The sequence below is a fragment of the Chiroxiphia lanceolata genome, chromosome 14 (assembly GCF_009829145.1).
Source record: "Chiroxiphia lanceolata isolate bChiLan1 chromosome 14, bChiLan1.pri, whole genome shotgun sequence".
In the NCBI taxonomy this organism is placed as follows: domain Eukaryota; kingdom Metazoa; phylum Chordata; class Aves; order Passeriformes; family Pipridae; genus Chiroxiphia; species Chiroxiphia lanceolata.
In genome coordinates this window covers 9589146-9607291 of record NC_045650.1, presented here as the reverse complement: position 1 = coordinate 9607291, position 18146 = coordinate 9589146, and the positions used below count along the sequence as shown (strand labels likewise).

General features: G+C 44.7%; 1 protein-coding gene across 2 annotated transcripts in view; it reads right to left on the bottom strand.

Annotated features, from left to right (window-relative positions):
* GPC3 (glypican 3) overlaps nt 1–18146 on the bottom strand; it is a 145441-nt gene that overhangs the window by 64606 nt on the left and 62689 nt on the right. For both annotated transcript variants that reach the window (XM_032702407.1, XM_032702408.1), the window contains exon 3: nt 16023–16717. In XM_032702407.1, the coding sequence (XP_032558298.1) occupies nt 16023–16717 (695 nt within the window). The remainder of the gene's footprint in view (nt 1–16022; nt 16718–18146) is intronic.

Here is an 18146-nt window from a genome sequence, read left to right as displayed (position 1 = left end):
CTGCAGCTACCTACATTGGTGCTTCTTCTCCAATTCTTTTAACAACCTACTCCGCTACACATCACAAGTATTATTAGCATTATAAAGATCACATTTGTGCCCTGTTTATCTTCAAAGTCACCATAAAAGTGATCCTGAAGTCTATTACTCAAGTGCTACTATAGAATTCCGCTTAATTAAATTCTAAAGGGCTTAAACCAAAAATATACATTGCGATGATGTGGGATAGAACATAAACTTTTTAATAGTAGTAACCAAGCCGATTTACCATTTCTACAGGTGTAATAAAAATGCTAATATATGTTAATGTTTAGTCTGTGGTTAATGTTTTGTCTTGTTAATTTCCCCAGGGCTTTTATTACTGATTTAAATCTGCCACACTGCCCCAGTGATTGCATCGCCTTCCACAAACGGCACCACGCTCTCAAACGAATGCTGATTAACAGGAGCGAAGAAACATTTGGCTAGGACAAACACTCTTATTATATGCTCCTAATCATTATATACATTTTGTCAGGAAGATGGGAAAGAGATAATTCCCAGCTCCCTCACTCTTCTCACAGCAGAAAAATATGATTATGGGCATAAAAATGAATTTACAAGCCTTTATTCTAAGAAGCACATCATTATTAACTAAGTAATGATTGTTCTTCTGGTTTCAGGCACTCAAGCAGAAAGAACAAACTGAGTATGGTAACACAGATGTCTTCTATGAGCACTTCACTAAAATTCCTCATTAATGGAGTACTAAATGTTATTAATCAGCTCTGTAGTATTACGATCGCCACTATTCAGACTGCAAGGATTACATAAGAGACAGCACCCTAACTCACTCATGCAGAGCAGCAGGAATCGTGGGAAGTGACCTACTCTCCACGCTGAGGAGAAGAGCGTTTAATAATGCATCACCCTTAAATAATGCAATGCTATAATGTGTAAAATGCACACAAACACTAATGCTTAAAATAACAGAGTGCCTGTCACACCAGTGCCCGCGGTGACGCCCAATACATGCTGCAAACACGCGCTACAAATGCTCAGAGACCCCTGCAGCCACCAGTCCAGGTTACACCAAAGGCCATCACCACCTGGTTTGAAGATCAGGTCTTCCAATTCTTGCAGACCTCGAAGGCATTATGGAGGCATTTTTAAAAGGAAGTATAAGTTCATATTTCAGAGAATCATAGAACAGTTTGTGTTGGAAGGGACCTTTAAGATCATCTAGTTCCAAATCACGATTCCCATCCTTCATGTAGAGCATCACAAGACATTTTGCAGAGGTTCAGTGTCACAGCAGGAACACAGGGCCCAGGGAGGACGGATAAGTGCTCCCTCCCTGGTCTCATTTCTTGTCTGCAAAGACAGCTGTGACCACCAAAGGAGAGAAAAACAAGAGATGGATCAAGATGCAATGGAAGAGGAGCTAACAGCCCAGCTGCCCTTGTACACCCCAGCTGCTGCTCAAGGCCCTCCCCATGCCCCAGTGTGACCCAAGGGATAACTGGGGCTGGTTCTCAGGCCAATGAACAGGATGTGCTCCCCATGCAGCCATGTGTATTGATGTGACAGAGGTGACACAGGAGCTGGAAGGTCTGACGCATCGCATGGTTACACAGTCACTCTACCCCAGAGCCTGCATAAGGGCAGCCCAGCAGGGCAGTGGGGAGCACGGGGGACTTTTAAAAGATTTCAGTTGATGAAGGTGCCAATTGCTGAAACTGAATGATTCCCATCTGCACTTTGCTCTGCTGTGCCAGGGTTCAAATGGCTTAAATCAGACAGAGACAAGCGCTGTGTTTCCAGTGGCTGCTCCCGCTAGGACACACCAGCCTGTCCCCAGGAGAACGTGATGCCCAGTGTACTGTTCATGTGCTGCAGCACACAAGGCACCTCCACACTGTCCCACCACCTCCACTGACTCAGCTTCTCCCAGTGCAGGATGCCCTTTCTCTCAAAGGAACCATGACCTCAGCTTGAGTCGAGCCCTTTCAAACCTACACAAAATAATGCAAACAAGATGTTTCTTCTTTCTGGCATCCCCAGCATGGAGCATTTAATCCACCAAAGAAAGCTGCTTTGTGTTTAAGCAAAAGGCTGTTTATTGTTATTTATAGGTAGAGAGGAAGTCAGACTAAATGATCACAGTTGTTCTTTCTGCCTTTATAATCCATGACATGTAATTAAAGCACAACTTTTCAAGTTAGCGTTTCCCTCCAGCATTTTGTTAATTCCATATTTAACAAAAAATTTGGTATTTCAGTTCGGATGGTTAGACTAGGCAGCTGGAGCCCCAGCTAGGGCTCAGACCCACCCAGCCAACCAACTGGGAGAGCCAAGAAAAAAAGCATTTTTTGCTTAATTTTCAGCATACACTTAAGCAGTTTTCCCAAGTGGAGATATTTCCTGGAACAAAGCCCCATGGCATACTAATGCACCATTATGGTTTCAAGTTGGATCTGTGCAATCTGATGTTTCTTAGACAACCAAACTAAGACTTTTCTTGGAAGGTGAAGTCAGCCTTGCCTGGAAAGTGACAACAGAGCAAAAGGGAAGATGTGGGAGCAAAATCCAGAGAAAAACAGGGCATGTTAGACTGACCAAAGCCAGTTCAGGAGCAAATAGTGACAGCACCCAGAGCCAAGCTCCTGGTGAAGTCCTGAGCCCCCAACACATTTCATGGCTAATGAGGTGGCATGGTTGCTTCTGACCCTGGGTTGCTGCTCTGCCTTTGGGACTGATTCCCCAAGGAGGCTGAAGATGCTCCAAACTCCAACAGCCAATTTCTACATTAGCACTGATTCATCTAACCTGACAGAAAATTTGGACTCAAGGCAATGAAGCCCATTTCTGCTAAGGGTGCTGAACACATTGCAATTATACAACTGCGTTTTGTGCACACTATAACACACAATTGCTACTACAGGTCCCTAGAAGACCTTCCTATTGCAGGCAATTAAATCTGCTCCATCCCAACAGACTGAGAAGCAGGGAATGGGCTTGAGGGATTACCAGCTCCAACCAAGACCTTAAAAAAAACCATCACTGGGCAAAGCCAGGCAGTACAACAGCTCCAGGCAATCGCCATGCGCTTGTTATTTTCCTGCCATGGGTTAATCGGTTTCCTTGGCAGATTTCTGTGGGTTTTAATATTGCGCCGTGTTTGTGCCTACGGCACTACAGAAAGGAGCAATCCAAGAGAAATAAATTCCTAGCAGCTTCATTTAGAGAGGAAAAACAGATACCTGCCATCAGTCTGGAATGTGAGCCAGCAAGCCGGAATCAGAGCCTATAACGGGGTATTTAACAGCAGCTGTGTCAGCTGGGTTGCAAATGTGGTCAATACCGACCAGTCCCTCTTCCCCCCTCCAGCCATGAGCACAGATTCAATTATACTTTGAGAAATACTTCATTAAATAATTAAAAAGCTACTGCATTACTTTTTCCCTTTTTTTTTTTTCTTAAACCAGACCGATTCAATTTTGGAAGTACAAAGCCATTATAATGTGTCAGCTAGCAATTAGCTACTGTACACTGTTTATTCTTTAATATAATCTTTGAGTAGAAGGACAATATTCTTAGAAACGCAGCATTAACTTGTTCCTCAATGACTTTAATATGGCTCTTTTCAAATTACTGCTCATAAAATCTCAGGGAAGAAAAATTTACTGATGATATCCCATCTCCTTAATTAGTTCTCTCTCTCTCTCAGCAATCCAATAGCAAGTGTAATATTTATTTAAAATAGAGCACACGGGGCTTACTGCTAAATCTGCTTTAACTGGTGATGTCAAAACAAGCAGGTAAATGCAGTGCCTGCTTTGCAATCTGCACAGACCGTGCTCACAGGTATACACAGCTTTTTAGATTTATATTTCAATAACTGCTTGCACTGAAACCATCCCAAAGGTTTTTACACCAAGTGGTTTTTTGCTATAAAATGCCCTTCTCCCTTCCTATGCTGAATGGAAAACTCTTCCAACCCCAAAGGATTTGGTACTCACCATTCCTTCCCACTCACCCATCCCTTACAAAGGATCATCACCCTACTTATTTCAACCTCCCCATAGGAATAAACCCCCCAGCAGCCACCTTTTGTTCCCTCCATCCACCCTTCTCTTTCCAAACACCTCTCTGCTAAAACAACAAAGCTAGAGTCACCAAAGCTCACCAAATCATTTGAACAGTTAAGCTGTTGAATTTCTTCAGCAGAAAAATTACAAGAATTTATTTTCCACCGAAGCCCAAAGCAACCCCACAGCACATTATCCAGCTCCAGGCAAGGGGGGCACGAGGCTCTCCCCATGGCCATGCTATGGACCTTCCCAAACAAAGCCAAAAATAGAAATGTAACAATTGTCATTAACGGAAAGCGGTAAAAGTATCTCTGCACAGCAGAGATTAGCTGCTGGTAACATTAATCTAGTCAAGGCCAACAAACAGCTTGGGAAGGCCTTGTTCTTTTTTCATTGTGTTTTTTCCTTCATCTGTTGAATTTTTCTTAGTTTTGAAGATGCCAGATGCATAGGAAGGTTTTTTTCCCTGACAGTCAGGCCTAACTTAATCCAATTAAGGGTCAACACCAAGATAATACACTAAAAACATGGCAAACAAGGTTAAAAGGCTCCCATTAGATTTTTGCCCAAGATCAAGGAATTACATTTTTCCCAAAGACAAATCAGGCTTATTGAAAATGTAAATCATTCTTTTCTATAAAGATATAAATATCTGCAGGGTTTTTATGAGATTTTGTTGTAAGACATCTTGTTTTCACATGTACTGCAGTTAGAACAATTGAATTACAGAATGACTTACAACGTTAGATTAGTTTCTGCTTGATTGAGAATATCTTTATAATGGAAATCGGTGTGCACTTTTAACCTCGTTACAATGCTACATGTCTGATTAATGTATTAAAGTGACACATTCGACAATAGGCTGTTTTCAGACAGAAATGAAATTAATTTGACTTTATCACAACACCTTTATCAACGTCATCGAACTGAGGATTAATATTTGATTATGAGAAGAGAATTCCAATAAATTGACATACAACAATTCCAAAATGAGGTGGGGAAAGCATTGGACGGGGAAAAAAAAATAAAACAGACTAAACACTTGTAATGCATTTTGTTCATCTTCGTTACTTTCCACACACCTTGGAAGTTGTAAGCTGGGCATTTCCACAACTCACTGAAAAGATAAACATCATGCACCAAAATCTACAGGTAGTGTTACTGAAGTTCTTTCTGGCTCCCAACAATGGGAATTGCATGAAGCAAGGCTCAGAGATGTCCTTCCTGGACATTTTTCAGCATCTGCTGGTCAAATCCTTTGGGGCCCATCTGCTCTGAGCTACTGGTGCCGTTTTGCTGGTCAGGGCCATCCCAGAATCACCTCATGCAGTTCTCACTGTCCTCAAGTGTCCTCTATTGCATGGGTTTTGGGCTGTCCCTCAGGGAGGAGACAGACAATGGATAACTTAAACACCAGCACAGGCAGTGGAGGTATCTACAGAAATACCTGCACTCTGGCTCTCTGGAGAGCAGCAGCATGAAGTTTATCTGTACAATGATACAGATCAATATGTGCAATCCAAGAGTTAATAAGCTTTAGAAAGACATTTCTAAATAAGCATTTAGAAAGACAGTCACCCCAAAATTATCCTCAGTAACCACCCAGATCACTTTTCTCTCCAGGTCAGTGGCTGAGAGTATCATCTCTGCCGTTGCCAATAGCGTGGAGGAGAATTGGGTGTGAAAATTGATTAGGTTAAAAAGATACACCTGCATAAAGAATTGCAAAATTCTCTAACAGCTGCCTTACTTTTTCTTTCCTTTTTCTTTTTAAACATTAATAACTCTGCCAAAGTAGCTGTAGGCTGTCGGCGCAGCTTTCTGCAGCCACCCTGCGCTTCCTTAAACAGATCTTTGGAAAAATAATGCAGTTAGCAGCAAACCTCACCTTCTGAAAGTAGGCTTCATGCCCTTGGGGGCCTATTAGAGGGCAACAACACAACAGGCAGGGATGGAAAAGGCCACCAGTTCATTTTGCAGTAGCCTGACAAGGCATGAGGACACAGCAATGAGGGGTGCACTGCTGCAGCAGACAGACAAAAAATCCGCCTGAATTGTTTGTTGGAATTTTTCTCCCAGCTAAATGTATTCGTAGATGGCATCTTTCATGCCTGGTACCTCAAAGCCACTTTACAATAAGATGTAAAAAAGATATAATTCACAGCACCACACACAGGCAGAGAATTCAAAATGAAGCAAACCACTCATTGTAACCCAGCCCTTCATCCTCTCCAGCGCAAAACAAAACGCCACTGCTCCACCCAGGCAGCTCTGGGCACTATTTCTGCTTTGCAGAGGGTCGCTTTTAAGTTTCTGGTTTGTTCTTGGCTCATTCATCAGCATTGCTAATGGGAGAGATAGTTCTAGTTTTAAGACAGCAACACTCACGGGGGTTACTGTCACTGGAAGTAAACTCAGCACGGTTAAGATGAAGGATGCCCGGCGAATGACCCCGGATGGAGGTCTTAGTGGAAACTGCAGTCATGGATAATGAGGCCAAAAGAGGGTTTAGCGTAAAAAGCACAGAGAGATGGATATTGGTGAGCACAAGTGTGGTGTTGCAAAGCTGCAGGTCTAAGCAAGGATAAAAATCTTCAGGAAAGGAAATGGGCCAGAATGTATTTTGCTAATAAAGCATCTATGTTAATAGAGGTTGCAGGAGGCAGCAGCAATCTGGGCAGCAAGCGAGGGAGCTGTGTCCACTGGGCTGATACTCAGGGGGTTTATCTCTCTGATAAAAGGAAGATATGGGGGCAGTTTTGAGAGAGAATCCCAGAGGCAGTTCCACCATTCAGCAGTAAGCGCACAGGGCAATGGCTTTTCTGGAGGGACAGTCTGGACGAAGCTAAATAAGAATAAACGCAGTTAATACCATGGATATCACTTCTCTGTGAGCTCCTCAGAAGCCAGATGGGTCAGCTCAGACCTCAAAGTCTACTGTTTCTGTCATGCTTCAGCTTGCAGCATCCTTCAGGTAAACCAAATCTAAATCTTAGCAAGGACCTAGAGCCTAAGGCTGGTTTAACTCTGAAGGAAATTCAGCTGTAAAGCTCATCCGCTAATACAGCCCCAACCCTCCCCGTTCAGAGGGGCAGCTCCTCCCCAGGCAGCACCTCTCCCACAGCTTTTGAAGCAGCAGAAGCCTCAAGACACCTGGAGGGAACTTTCTGACACTGTGATCTTCGGTTCAGACTGAAACTCAGGTTTTTTCTGCTTAAATCCAATCTACTTCAAGACCTCACATTATGTCCTTGACCATTACAATTTATTACAAAATGAGACAGTTTGAAATTTCAAAGTGTAAAGCTCAGAGCCCAAGGACCAGGCACCCCCACACATCCTCTCCTGCAGTGTGCACAGCTTGCTTTGGATGACATGGTCACCAGCTCCTTCCTCTCCTACATCCCAAAGCATCCCGGGTCCAGCTGCCCAATCCAGCTGTGATAAGGGATGAGAAAAGAAGATGCTGCTCTGTGTAGTGAAGAAAGCTGCAAAACATTGCAAAGCTGTGTACCCTCATTTTCATCTGTTAAGACCATATTCTGCCCCACTACCTCTCTGTGCTCTTTGTACTGATGTCAGGGCATCTCAGAACCAAGTATCTTTTTAAATGCTCAGGAGCCAGTTGCAAAACAACAAATTAGCTCCTCCACTAAAACAAGGAACAGGCCAAGCCACGGTACATGCAGACAGCTACACAGAGCCAGCAATTAATCTGCATGAGATCTTTAGGCTTGTTCTGACTCCAGCTTGGAGAAAATGCAAGACATCCCATCACATGCAACCTGTGTGCATCTCACTCACACTGCAGCCAACACATGATCTGAAGCGAGAGCGAGCCAGGCTCAGTGGGTGCTGTGTGATATTCCCACCCATAAAATGCAGCAGCCTTAAAAAGCTCCTTTTCAGCTGCAGAGTAGTGGGGATGAAGTTGCCACCAGCCGAGAGATCTGCCTCAGACTGAAGTCAATGAACAGACTCATGTGAGCTTCAGTGCAAAGTTGGGTTGGACATCAAATGTGCTGTCAAAGGATGCTCCATGTGCTGCCATGTGTGCATGCAGGGAGGAAGGGGCACTGTCAGCAGCTACCTTCTACTTTTAATTATAAAAAAAAAAAAGGCATTACTGCAAATTCCCTTGAAATGGCACAACATGCCAGAGGCTAGAACACATCCAGTTAAAAGGACAGAGGAAGAGCAAAAAAGGATAATGCAATATAAAAGTTTACAAACTGAAACAAAATCAAATGCTATTTTTAAATTATACCTGTGTTGATGTTCAATGCCACCTTCTCTGGCTTTGCAGTGACAGGTTTGAGCATCACTGGCCACTGCTTCCACCCAGCAGCTCTGCACAGTGCCACACACTCAGTCTGCTTCATCTGGACCCAATTCAGTGACAAATTGACTCAGAGCCTCGCCATGCCACCAGGGCAAGCAGAGGGCAGACCAGTATGCCACTCTGCCCACACTGGACCCCAGCAGGAAAAGGGCAAGGCTGACCAAAGTCCATGACAGCATGCTACCTGTGTCCTCCAGAGGCAAAGCACTTGTTAGTAGTGAATTAATTAATCGTGACACCAATGGCCTCCCTCCCCAGGCCAGACAAGAGGTAAAGCTTTCACTAGGCTGAGAATAACCTCTGAGTCTCACTCCCTTAGAGAGGCAAGTGACGGTCAAGAGCATTCATGCCAAAGTCCCTTCCAAAAATGAGATGCAGACCCTTAATTTGCTACTGTGTCTTTGATTACTAAACCAGAGACTGAAGCCCAGCATGCCAAAGTAGCTGGATCAACATTGCTGATACTGGGTTATGAAAGTGCAGGCATGAATAATTTTTGCCCTTACTCATTCAGCACCAGCCAAGCCACCAACACCATGGGAATTTCTAGCTCAAAATCAACACCTGGAAGTTCAGCACCTTGCCATACACTTCCACAAGTATCAGAAAATCTTTATTACCTGAAACCTCTTCAGACAATCATAATCATAGTACTCCCAAGGTCTTTTCACAGGAATGGGAATGCTGCTGATACTGCCCTCAGTAATAAGGTTTATTTTCATCCTGCAGGGGGAACAGATGCTTACTTTACCACATCTTATCAGGCGCCTTACACTGCTATCACAAAATGGATAACAAAAGTACATTATACACACACCTTGGGACAGCTATAAGGGGGTCTGAGATCACTGAAAACCAAAACCTCACCTGTATTTCCAGCTTTAAGTGAAAAATGGAGCTAGCTACCAGTGAGCATTAGAGAATAGCCTGAGGATTAAACTTCGCCAATAAAGAACCTGAAAATACAGAGGCTGTACATCCAGCTGACTATCCCAGGAGTAATGCCAACAGAAAGCAACTCGCATTAAAAGTACAAAGAAACCAATCCCTGCATCTCAAAGGGAAGGACTTTGCGAACACCACTGTAATTTCAAAGCTTTCCTCACAAGTCTCTTGCCAGCTCTAGCTCAGAAAGAAAAATCCATTAGCAGATATGAAAACTCACTGGAGCTCCCTGCTGCTGCATCCCACCGAGCAAAGTAGCTTCCAGCAAGTTACCAGGTGAGACAGCTCCAAAAGCAGATCCCAGAGAAAACAGCCCCGGCATCACCGTGCTGACAAATGCATTAAATCACTGTGCATGGCAACAGGTGATATTTTCAACTCTGCATGCCAAAAGTCTCTCTATTTTTGATCTATTTTTGATTTTCATCCCTGTGTATTTGCTGGTAGTGCTAACCTGTACACCAACTGCAGCAGAGCAATGCTCCTCTCCATGGTGCTACAACCAACCAAAGTACCTGGTTATCTTCACAGCACGCTCAGGGACTCCCTGCCAGGATTCCCTAAAAATCTAGGCCAAACAAGCGTCCAGCTTGCCTCACTCTGCTCCTGCCTGGGGCTCCCCTGGCAGCTTCCCAAGGCCAGCATCAGAGCTAGGTTCACACCAGGCACTCTACCTGAGCCAGGTAAGGTGAGCATTCCAGCTTTGGGATAACAGCAAACTCAGCCTGCACTGTGGCATCACCTCCACAGCACCTCAGCAGAATGGCTGTATAACCTACTTAACCCAGACCTCAGCAGTCTTTTAAAGGTGTTTATGGGGAAGTAAAACAGCAAGGATCCTCTCACAGGACAAGCACATGGGGAATTACATGCTGTTCTTGTATGGCACTGGCACCCTTCCTCCAACCTGCTCCCCTCAGCACAGATGCGTGCGAGTGGTTGAACAAAGGTCTGGTTAATTTTGCAATAGGATTTTCTAGAAACTCAGCCATCAATTCTAGGTGGAAAAAAAAAAAGGCTTTGCTGAGCTTCCTGCTCTTTTCTTTCTAGGCAATGCTCTGCAGGTAGAGCTGCACACTTCATCCAACTGCAAGGGGAGCAGCAGGGGCTGGGCAGCTCTCTCTCAGCCCCTCTGTCTCTGCCTCTGTCCCTTTGGATGCAGATGCCCAGGCTGGGACACATCTGCCTCACAAGCCTCAACTAACTAAAATCCCTTGATTTTTTTTTTTTTTGATGGTGAGTTGCCAGTGTTTTTCATAATGTACTTTTTCTATGAAACTTTTAAGACTAATCTTGTATTCCTTTGCAACCTGTTCTCATTCCCAGATTTGGTCAATGTTACAGAGACATCAGCTCCACAGTGTCTTCTGTACCCAACCATAATTACACAAAGACATAAATGTCCTGCCAAGCAGGGAGTCCCGCTGTGTGAGGCAGGGATTGGCAATTGCAGCTCCATGTCCAGACAGAGAGGCTCCACACGACAGCCAAAGGGCAGGAGAAGTCCTGACACCACCATCCAAAGGGTTGGGAGGGGACACATGCCCTGCTGGGCACGTAGGAGCAGCCAAATTCCTCATCCCTTTCACACCTACAGGGCATCCTCCTCCTCAAATGCAATACATGGCTACAGCCTCACCCCAAGACCCCTCCACACCTTTTTTGGTTTGTGTCTCACTGTGCTATGAGTTGCCTGTTGATTCCCACTCTCTTGGAATGGATTCAAAACCCTGATGAGTTATGGGGTGGAAAAAAGCATTACGAAAAATATTTCTGTAGATAAATTAATATCCATGTCAAATCAGCAGCCTCCACACTTCAGCCTTGTAACCTTTCAAAATGATTTTACAGTGCTGGCTTAAGGTAGGGAACCCTGTCTTTTCAGTGGGTGAAATTAGCTGGATGGTCACACTCAAACAGTCACAATCAATGCCTCAGTGTACAAGTGACAAATGCCATTCCTCAGGGGTTGGCATTGGGACCAGCAATTTTTAACATCTTTGTCAGTGACATGGACAGTGGGATCAAGTGCACCCTCAGCAAGTTTGTCAATGACACTGAGCTGAGTGGCACAGTTGATGTGCTGGAGAGAAGGGATGTCATCCAGAGGGACCTGGACAGGCTTGAGAGGTGGGTCGGGGCAGTCCCAGGCACAAATACAGGCTGGGCAGAGAATGGATTGAGAGCAGCCCTGAAGAGAAGGACTTGGGAGTGCTCGTGGATGAGAAGCTCAGCCTGACCCAGTAATGTGTGCTTGCAGCCCAAAAAGCCAACTGTGTCCTGGGTTGCATCAAAACCAGTGTGGGCAGCAGGTAAAGGAGGTGATTCTACCCCTCTGCTGAGACCCATCTGGAGCACTGCATCCAGCTCTGAGGAAGGACATGGACCTGTTTGGAGCAAGGGTGAAAAAGGTGATCAGAGGGCTGGAGCACCTCTGCTATGGAGACAGGTTGAGAGAGTTGGGGTTGTCCAGTCTGAAGAAGAGAAGGCTCTAGGGAGACCTTACTGCACCTTCCAGTACTCAAAGGGGCTACAAGAGAGCTGGAGAAGGACTTTTGACAAGGGCATGGAGACAAGACGAGAAGGAATAGCTTTAAATTAACAGAGGGCAGGTTTAGATTAGAAATTCTTGACTGTGAGGGTGGTGAGCCCTGGCACAGGTTGCCTTGAGAAGCTGTGGCTGCCCCATCAAGGCCAGACTTCACAAGCCTTTGAGCAATCTGGTTTAGTGAAATGTGTCCCTGCCCACGGCAGGGAATGTTGGGACTTGATGATCTTTAAGATCTGCTCCAACATAAACCATTCTATGACTGTAACCCCAGAGGAGATCAACTATTAGCTATGCAAGACACAGACAGATTGTTTCTCTTGTAATTCCAACAACAGTGAAAGCATTAACTTTTAGAAGTGCTGGGATTGAATACTCCATTAAGCTTTTTTGTACTGCATCTCTCCCAGTTGTCTTGGTTTGTGGTAAAAAGCACAAACAGACGGACTAAAATTGCTCTTCCCTACACTGAAGATTAAAATATCTACAAGAGGTGGACATACTAGGCAGATTTTCAACCAGGGAAAAAGTGGAAGATTGGAAAATTAATATAGATATAGCCCTAGACAGCAAATTTTTTTCCCAATGTGCCCTGAGAGTCAGCCTCCTTGATAAAGTATTTTAATAGCATGGTTTAGGGGTGACGTTTTTAAACAGACAAATTGTAGAAATAATAAAGCCCTAACACACACTACCACTGACAAATTAGCTACTAAAGCAAGGCTTGGGATGGGAACTGTTTACTGCCATATTACTGAATTCACTGCTCTGCATTGCTGTTTACAGACCAGGAACACACAGGCTCACATTTAAATGCATGCCTGGAGGCACACAGTCCCCAAAAGCAGATTAACAGCAGTATGACTTCCTCATCTTGGGAACTGCAGAGCTGCTCAGAAACCTACGTGGAGGCTCTGCAACACCTCTGGAGCTCAAGTTCACATGCCCTTTGTAGCCAGGTCTGCTGCAAGCTATAAAAGGGTCCAGGTCTTCATGTGAATGCCCATACCCAGCCTAGGGGAAGGTGGCAAGGGGGAATGAGGAACAACCACATGCAGGAAGGATGCTCAGTCAGGTAACACACCCAAGGATCTGAAACACCAGGAGGAAAAACTACTGTTGCAGAAATGCCACCAATGCTGTGAAAGACAAAAGAAGCCCAAAGGTGAGGCAAGGGCAGTAGTGTTGTCAGTCAGGCTATAATCGCTATGGGCATGGAAGATAAGTTTTCCATAATTCCAGGGGATTTTAATGACAATTAAATAACCTATCATTCTTAATACCACACAAGTGAATAGAAAGGAAGCAAAGGTAGCCAAGGCCAGTAATAAAAGAGGTCAATATGAGGAACCAGGCCAGAACTACACCCTCACATTTTCAAAGACAACCTCTGTGGCATTTCATTCTTTGATATGACCACAGTGTCTAAAATCAATCATATTTGCAGGATAACAGTAAATGCAACTGTTTGTGGGTATATTCTTTGAAACTCAATATGTGCTGATAAGTTTAACCAAGGAATTTTCATTCTAGCACAGCTAAATAAAAAATTCTATCACATACAGAGTGATATCTTACAGAGAGATTTACCCCAGATTACCCCAGATGCAGCCCAGCTATCAGAGTCAGGCCATCTGCAACACTCTAGTTAAGACTGTTAGTGCTTCCATTACTGCCTTATTTCTCTACTGAACAGCTCATACATTCATTCATTAAAAAAAAAGGTTGCTCTAGGCTCAGGTTTGATATCAGAGCCTTAGCTGAGCAACATCAGTGTTTTAAAAACAAACTTCAAGAACCCAGTGGCCATTCTATTTTAGTACAATTGCCAGGCAACTAGGCTTGCTTGGCTTGGGTTTTTTTCCTCTGCACTCCTATAACTCAAAAATGTCTCTAGAGCAAATAAAAGAATCACTCAAGTATTAAATAATCAAGAGGAGTTATGTTTAAATAAGTACCTAACTACATATGGCACTAATGAATTCAAACAGCTCTATCAAGTACGAAAGCACAATGGTTTTGCAATGCCCACTAATTTTTTATTGTAAAGGAAGTCAGTGTATGTTCTGGTTTGGCAGAGGATGAGCAGATTGTAGCTCTACTGCTTTGGCTTGTGCTTTTAGTGGCGCTTCATCTACTTGTTCTCTGTAGACAGATCAAGGTGTCAATATTCAGCAATAAAAGTGACAGTCAAGTTCATTAACTGCATACATGGACATCTTCAAGAAAAAGTGCATTTTTGTTGTCGTGCCAATAAAAGAAGGACACAGGAGGACAAACACTGATCCTTTTAGGATCGTACAGTGATGCACACGTTGTCTGTGCTCATGAAACCTGGTATACAGCCTGCAAGGGCAGTGTTCTTGTTCTGCCTTAGTACCTACAAGCACAGCAGGCTTGCTGGTGCAAAACATGTTGGAAGCTCTTGCTCAAAACTGAATATGTCAACTATTTTGAGATCAAATAGGCTCACACTAGAAGTGGAAGTAAGTTTTGTTTCTAACTGCCTTGGAAATGCCAACTGGGCTTAAAGTTGAGCTGGGTTTTCTCTCATTATCACCTGTAACGTGACTTCTCCATCTCACCTGACCTCAAGCTAAACCTACAGCTACATCTCTGCTCCTTTGCTGTTCCAGAGAGGATCGACAGAATTAAGTGAAGGGAGAAGAAACCACCCTGACTCCATGGCAACAGAGCTGCTGCTCCTGGGCCGCCAGCTGAAACCTCCCTGCACAGGAAGTGCTTGGCAGGATGCTATAAAACTGGGATTTTCTGCAAAAAGGGCCTAAGGCAGGTTGAAAGGCAATGTCCTGAACTGTACTCTGGAGGCTAAAATGCTGCCCATGAGTCCTGCCTGCACTCATCTGCCCAAGTGACCAACATTCAGCCCAGCCACAGCCTCCTCCTGGTCACTGCAACACAAGAGTAATCCACCTTACTGTAGTGTGGTCCCTTCTAAGCAACAGAGAGAGCTCTCTCCATGTGTGCCAAACTACCCAGGTGGTGTGACACCACACGAGTGCCACCTCATTATTTCACAGCCTGCATAAGTGTGGTGGCATGTCTTGGGCAAACAGCGAGCAAAGGCGGCACAGCAAACGGCAGGGAAGAGTGCTGCTGGCTGAGTGCCACATAGCTCAAAATCCATAAGCTGATACATTTCCACGGTGCCCCAAAAAAAGATAAGAGTTACTCCCGGTGCAAGTAGTACAGTGACCTACATAAACACAGCCCTTTTGTAAACAGGAATCAAGAATGGCAGGAACAAGCAGCTAACAGGGAAACAAGTGTCAGATTTTAATCATCGTTGGCTTTAAGCAAACTGTTACAACACTCCTGCACCTTTGCCCCATTCCCAACTCTACCCTACCTACATGGAGCAGCTCAGTTGTGTCTTAAGAAAAATCTACTCTGCAGAACAAGCATTGTATTACCACAGTACATTTGTCTTTGGTGTTCAAACAGAGCAGCAGGATTTTTGGAACAAGAAAGCCTCCATTTTTCAGGAGGTTCAGAAATTCACAATGTTTTTTTTAAAGAGTCAAGTCACTTCTAATAAATAAGAAATGATCTCATCCCTGCGATTAAATGCAGCCCAAAACTGGAATGAGTTACCAAGAGATGGAGAATCAGATTTCCTTTGGTAAATCAGGGGATGCATGCCACAGCATGTGCCTCTACTTGGCATCTCTTTGGATGTACATTTTAGTGATGTTAAAGGAGGAAGAGAACACCTGGAAAGCAGGACCAGCCTTTCATAACTACTCAAGGTAAGCACAGCACTCAGGAAGAACTGAAAATGCTGGGACACCTCAGCTTCCAACCTCCCACCCCAGCTACAAAGCTGATGCCAGGGTAAGTCCAGACCCTTCTGCTCTGACCAACCTGAAAAGAGGAACAGCCCTTAACTGAAACACAGGCCCTGCAAACACCAGTTTCAAATGCCACCAAAAGTTTTTTTTAAAAATCAGAATGGGAGAGAAGGAGCTGGTAATTGAGGCATCTGGGGTTTGTTGAGTGGAGGAAAGGGACAGGATGGCTTCAGCACGTAGAGTTTCTGGTACATGAGCCCTGCCACAGCAGCGAGCTTGGGGAACTACAGAGATCTACTCACAGTTGTCGAGAGCTTTCCTTCGCTCCTCTGCACGTGGACGATCGCATCCCGCACCAAGGAGAACAGGTTCAGGAGGACGTGCTCCATGTCATAGATGCCGTGCATGCCTTTGGTCAGCCCCTCCAGAGACCCGATGTACTCTCTCCAGTGGTTATGGATCTCCACGACGCCCGCCAGGCAGCCCTGCATCACCACGCTGCAGTAGCCGGCACAGGGCTTGGCCAGGAGCAGCCCCTGGCAGTGCGAGCAGTACCACATCTTCAGCAGCGCCCGCCCGCAGTCCTTGCTGAACTTCAGGTGGTCCGTGGTGTTTATCACCTCAATCCCCAGGTTCAGCGCCTGCAGGAAGACCCGCGTGGCCTGCAGTGACTTGGACACCTGCGTCATCATCACCTTCGGGTAGTTACCAAAGACTCTGAGGTCTCTCCTGGCTGCCCGCAGGCATTCTGCCATTTCCAAGGAAGGATCGGGGGAGCCGGGATGAATCAAGTGGGAGTAAACCAAAGGGAACAAACTGTCAAAGAATTCATTTATCATGTCATTAACACTGATGTCAGAGCCCAATATGTACAGAGAGACATCAGTAAAAAGTTCTCCAACGAATTTAAGAGCTCTGGGCCCCATGCTCTTGTAGTGGGTCCTAAACATGCTGTTGGTGAAGTTTCTTGCATGCCGTACTACAATTTCAAAGGCTTCTGCAAAACAGAACAAAAAAAAAAAAGGGTTAAGAGACAATGAGCTCAGAAACAAGGAGGATAATGTTTAATGTTCTACCACATCCCCGCTGCCAGAGCTGGCCCCATCCTGCCTGCCTTGGGTCAAACACCTGCTGGCAGCTGTGCCTGCTGCAAAACTTACCAGCATCAGCGATTTTCAGGGGAAATGCATAAATTCTTTAAACAGAAGCTACATTTCAAAATGGCAAAAAAACTATGATCTAGTTAACATTTCAGCTTTTAAAGAAAATATTGATTCAAGAAAACGGCTAGACTGCAATTTCTTTCTCTCCCCCTTTTATATTGATTTGAAATTAACAGGAATTCTATCTCCAGACTTAATTTAAGGCAGAGATAAATGTTTGACAAACTGTACAATGCTTAAAATCAGGAAACAGTAAATGCTGACATTCCATTACGAAAAGGAAAATATTTATAGACGCTTAATAACAGAGGATATTTTGACTCAACCCCCAGCACTAAGTGTCCTCCAAGCCATTGGAAAAGCCCCCACAGTGCTGTAGTTTTCCCAAATGCACCTGGCTCACTTCAGCTGCAGATCCAATGTTTCATCTGCCCTGGATGAGAGCTGTTCCAAGGTCCAGTTCAATGTTGAGAGCCTGTGACGTCGTGTCTATCTGTGGGTGCCCAGCCAGGACCACTCTCACACACATCAGGTTGTGCCAAACTGTCCCGTGAAACTCAAGTTTTAGACAGAGATTGTTGTTTTGCCAGGAAAAACCATGGTGCATTTACCCCTTCAAAAGACTTGAGGACTTTCTGTCCACACCTCCTCCATGAGGTGACCAGGGGAGCTCCCAGCAGCACAGCCACTGCACAGTTATTCCTTTAATTATAGCCCTCCTCATCAGGAGACTTCCAAAATATCCATACCCCACTATGTAAAAACAACATACCTACGCACACACACACACCAGTTAGCATGTTGAAGCATTAGAAGGGGATGGCACTGGTGCAAACTAAAGTCTTTCTCTTTGGCCAACTCTCTCTACCAGCCTGAGTCCCACCCTCCAGGGTACTGTTCATAAAATGCTAAAAATAATGAACAGCCTCTCAGTTCACAGGTCACTGACACCCTACAATGTAACTGCTCTCAGCTGTGTCACTCTGGAAACACACATCCAGGCTCAATTTGCATGAAAATTATTCATGTTCAATAATTAAAGGGAATGTTTAATTTTTAAAGCCATAAGTGTTATTTTCCCCATTTGTTAAGGCTGGGATGCAGCTGAGCGTGGCCTGACACATCTCCACAGGGGTTCAGTATCAACACTATCACAAGCAATGTCAGGCCTTGCTGCTCGCCCTGCATAACCTCTCACCTTGCTCAAGAGCTTTTAAGACCATCACATCTCCAGGACTTCCAGCTCTTTCTTCCCAGGTGCAT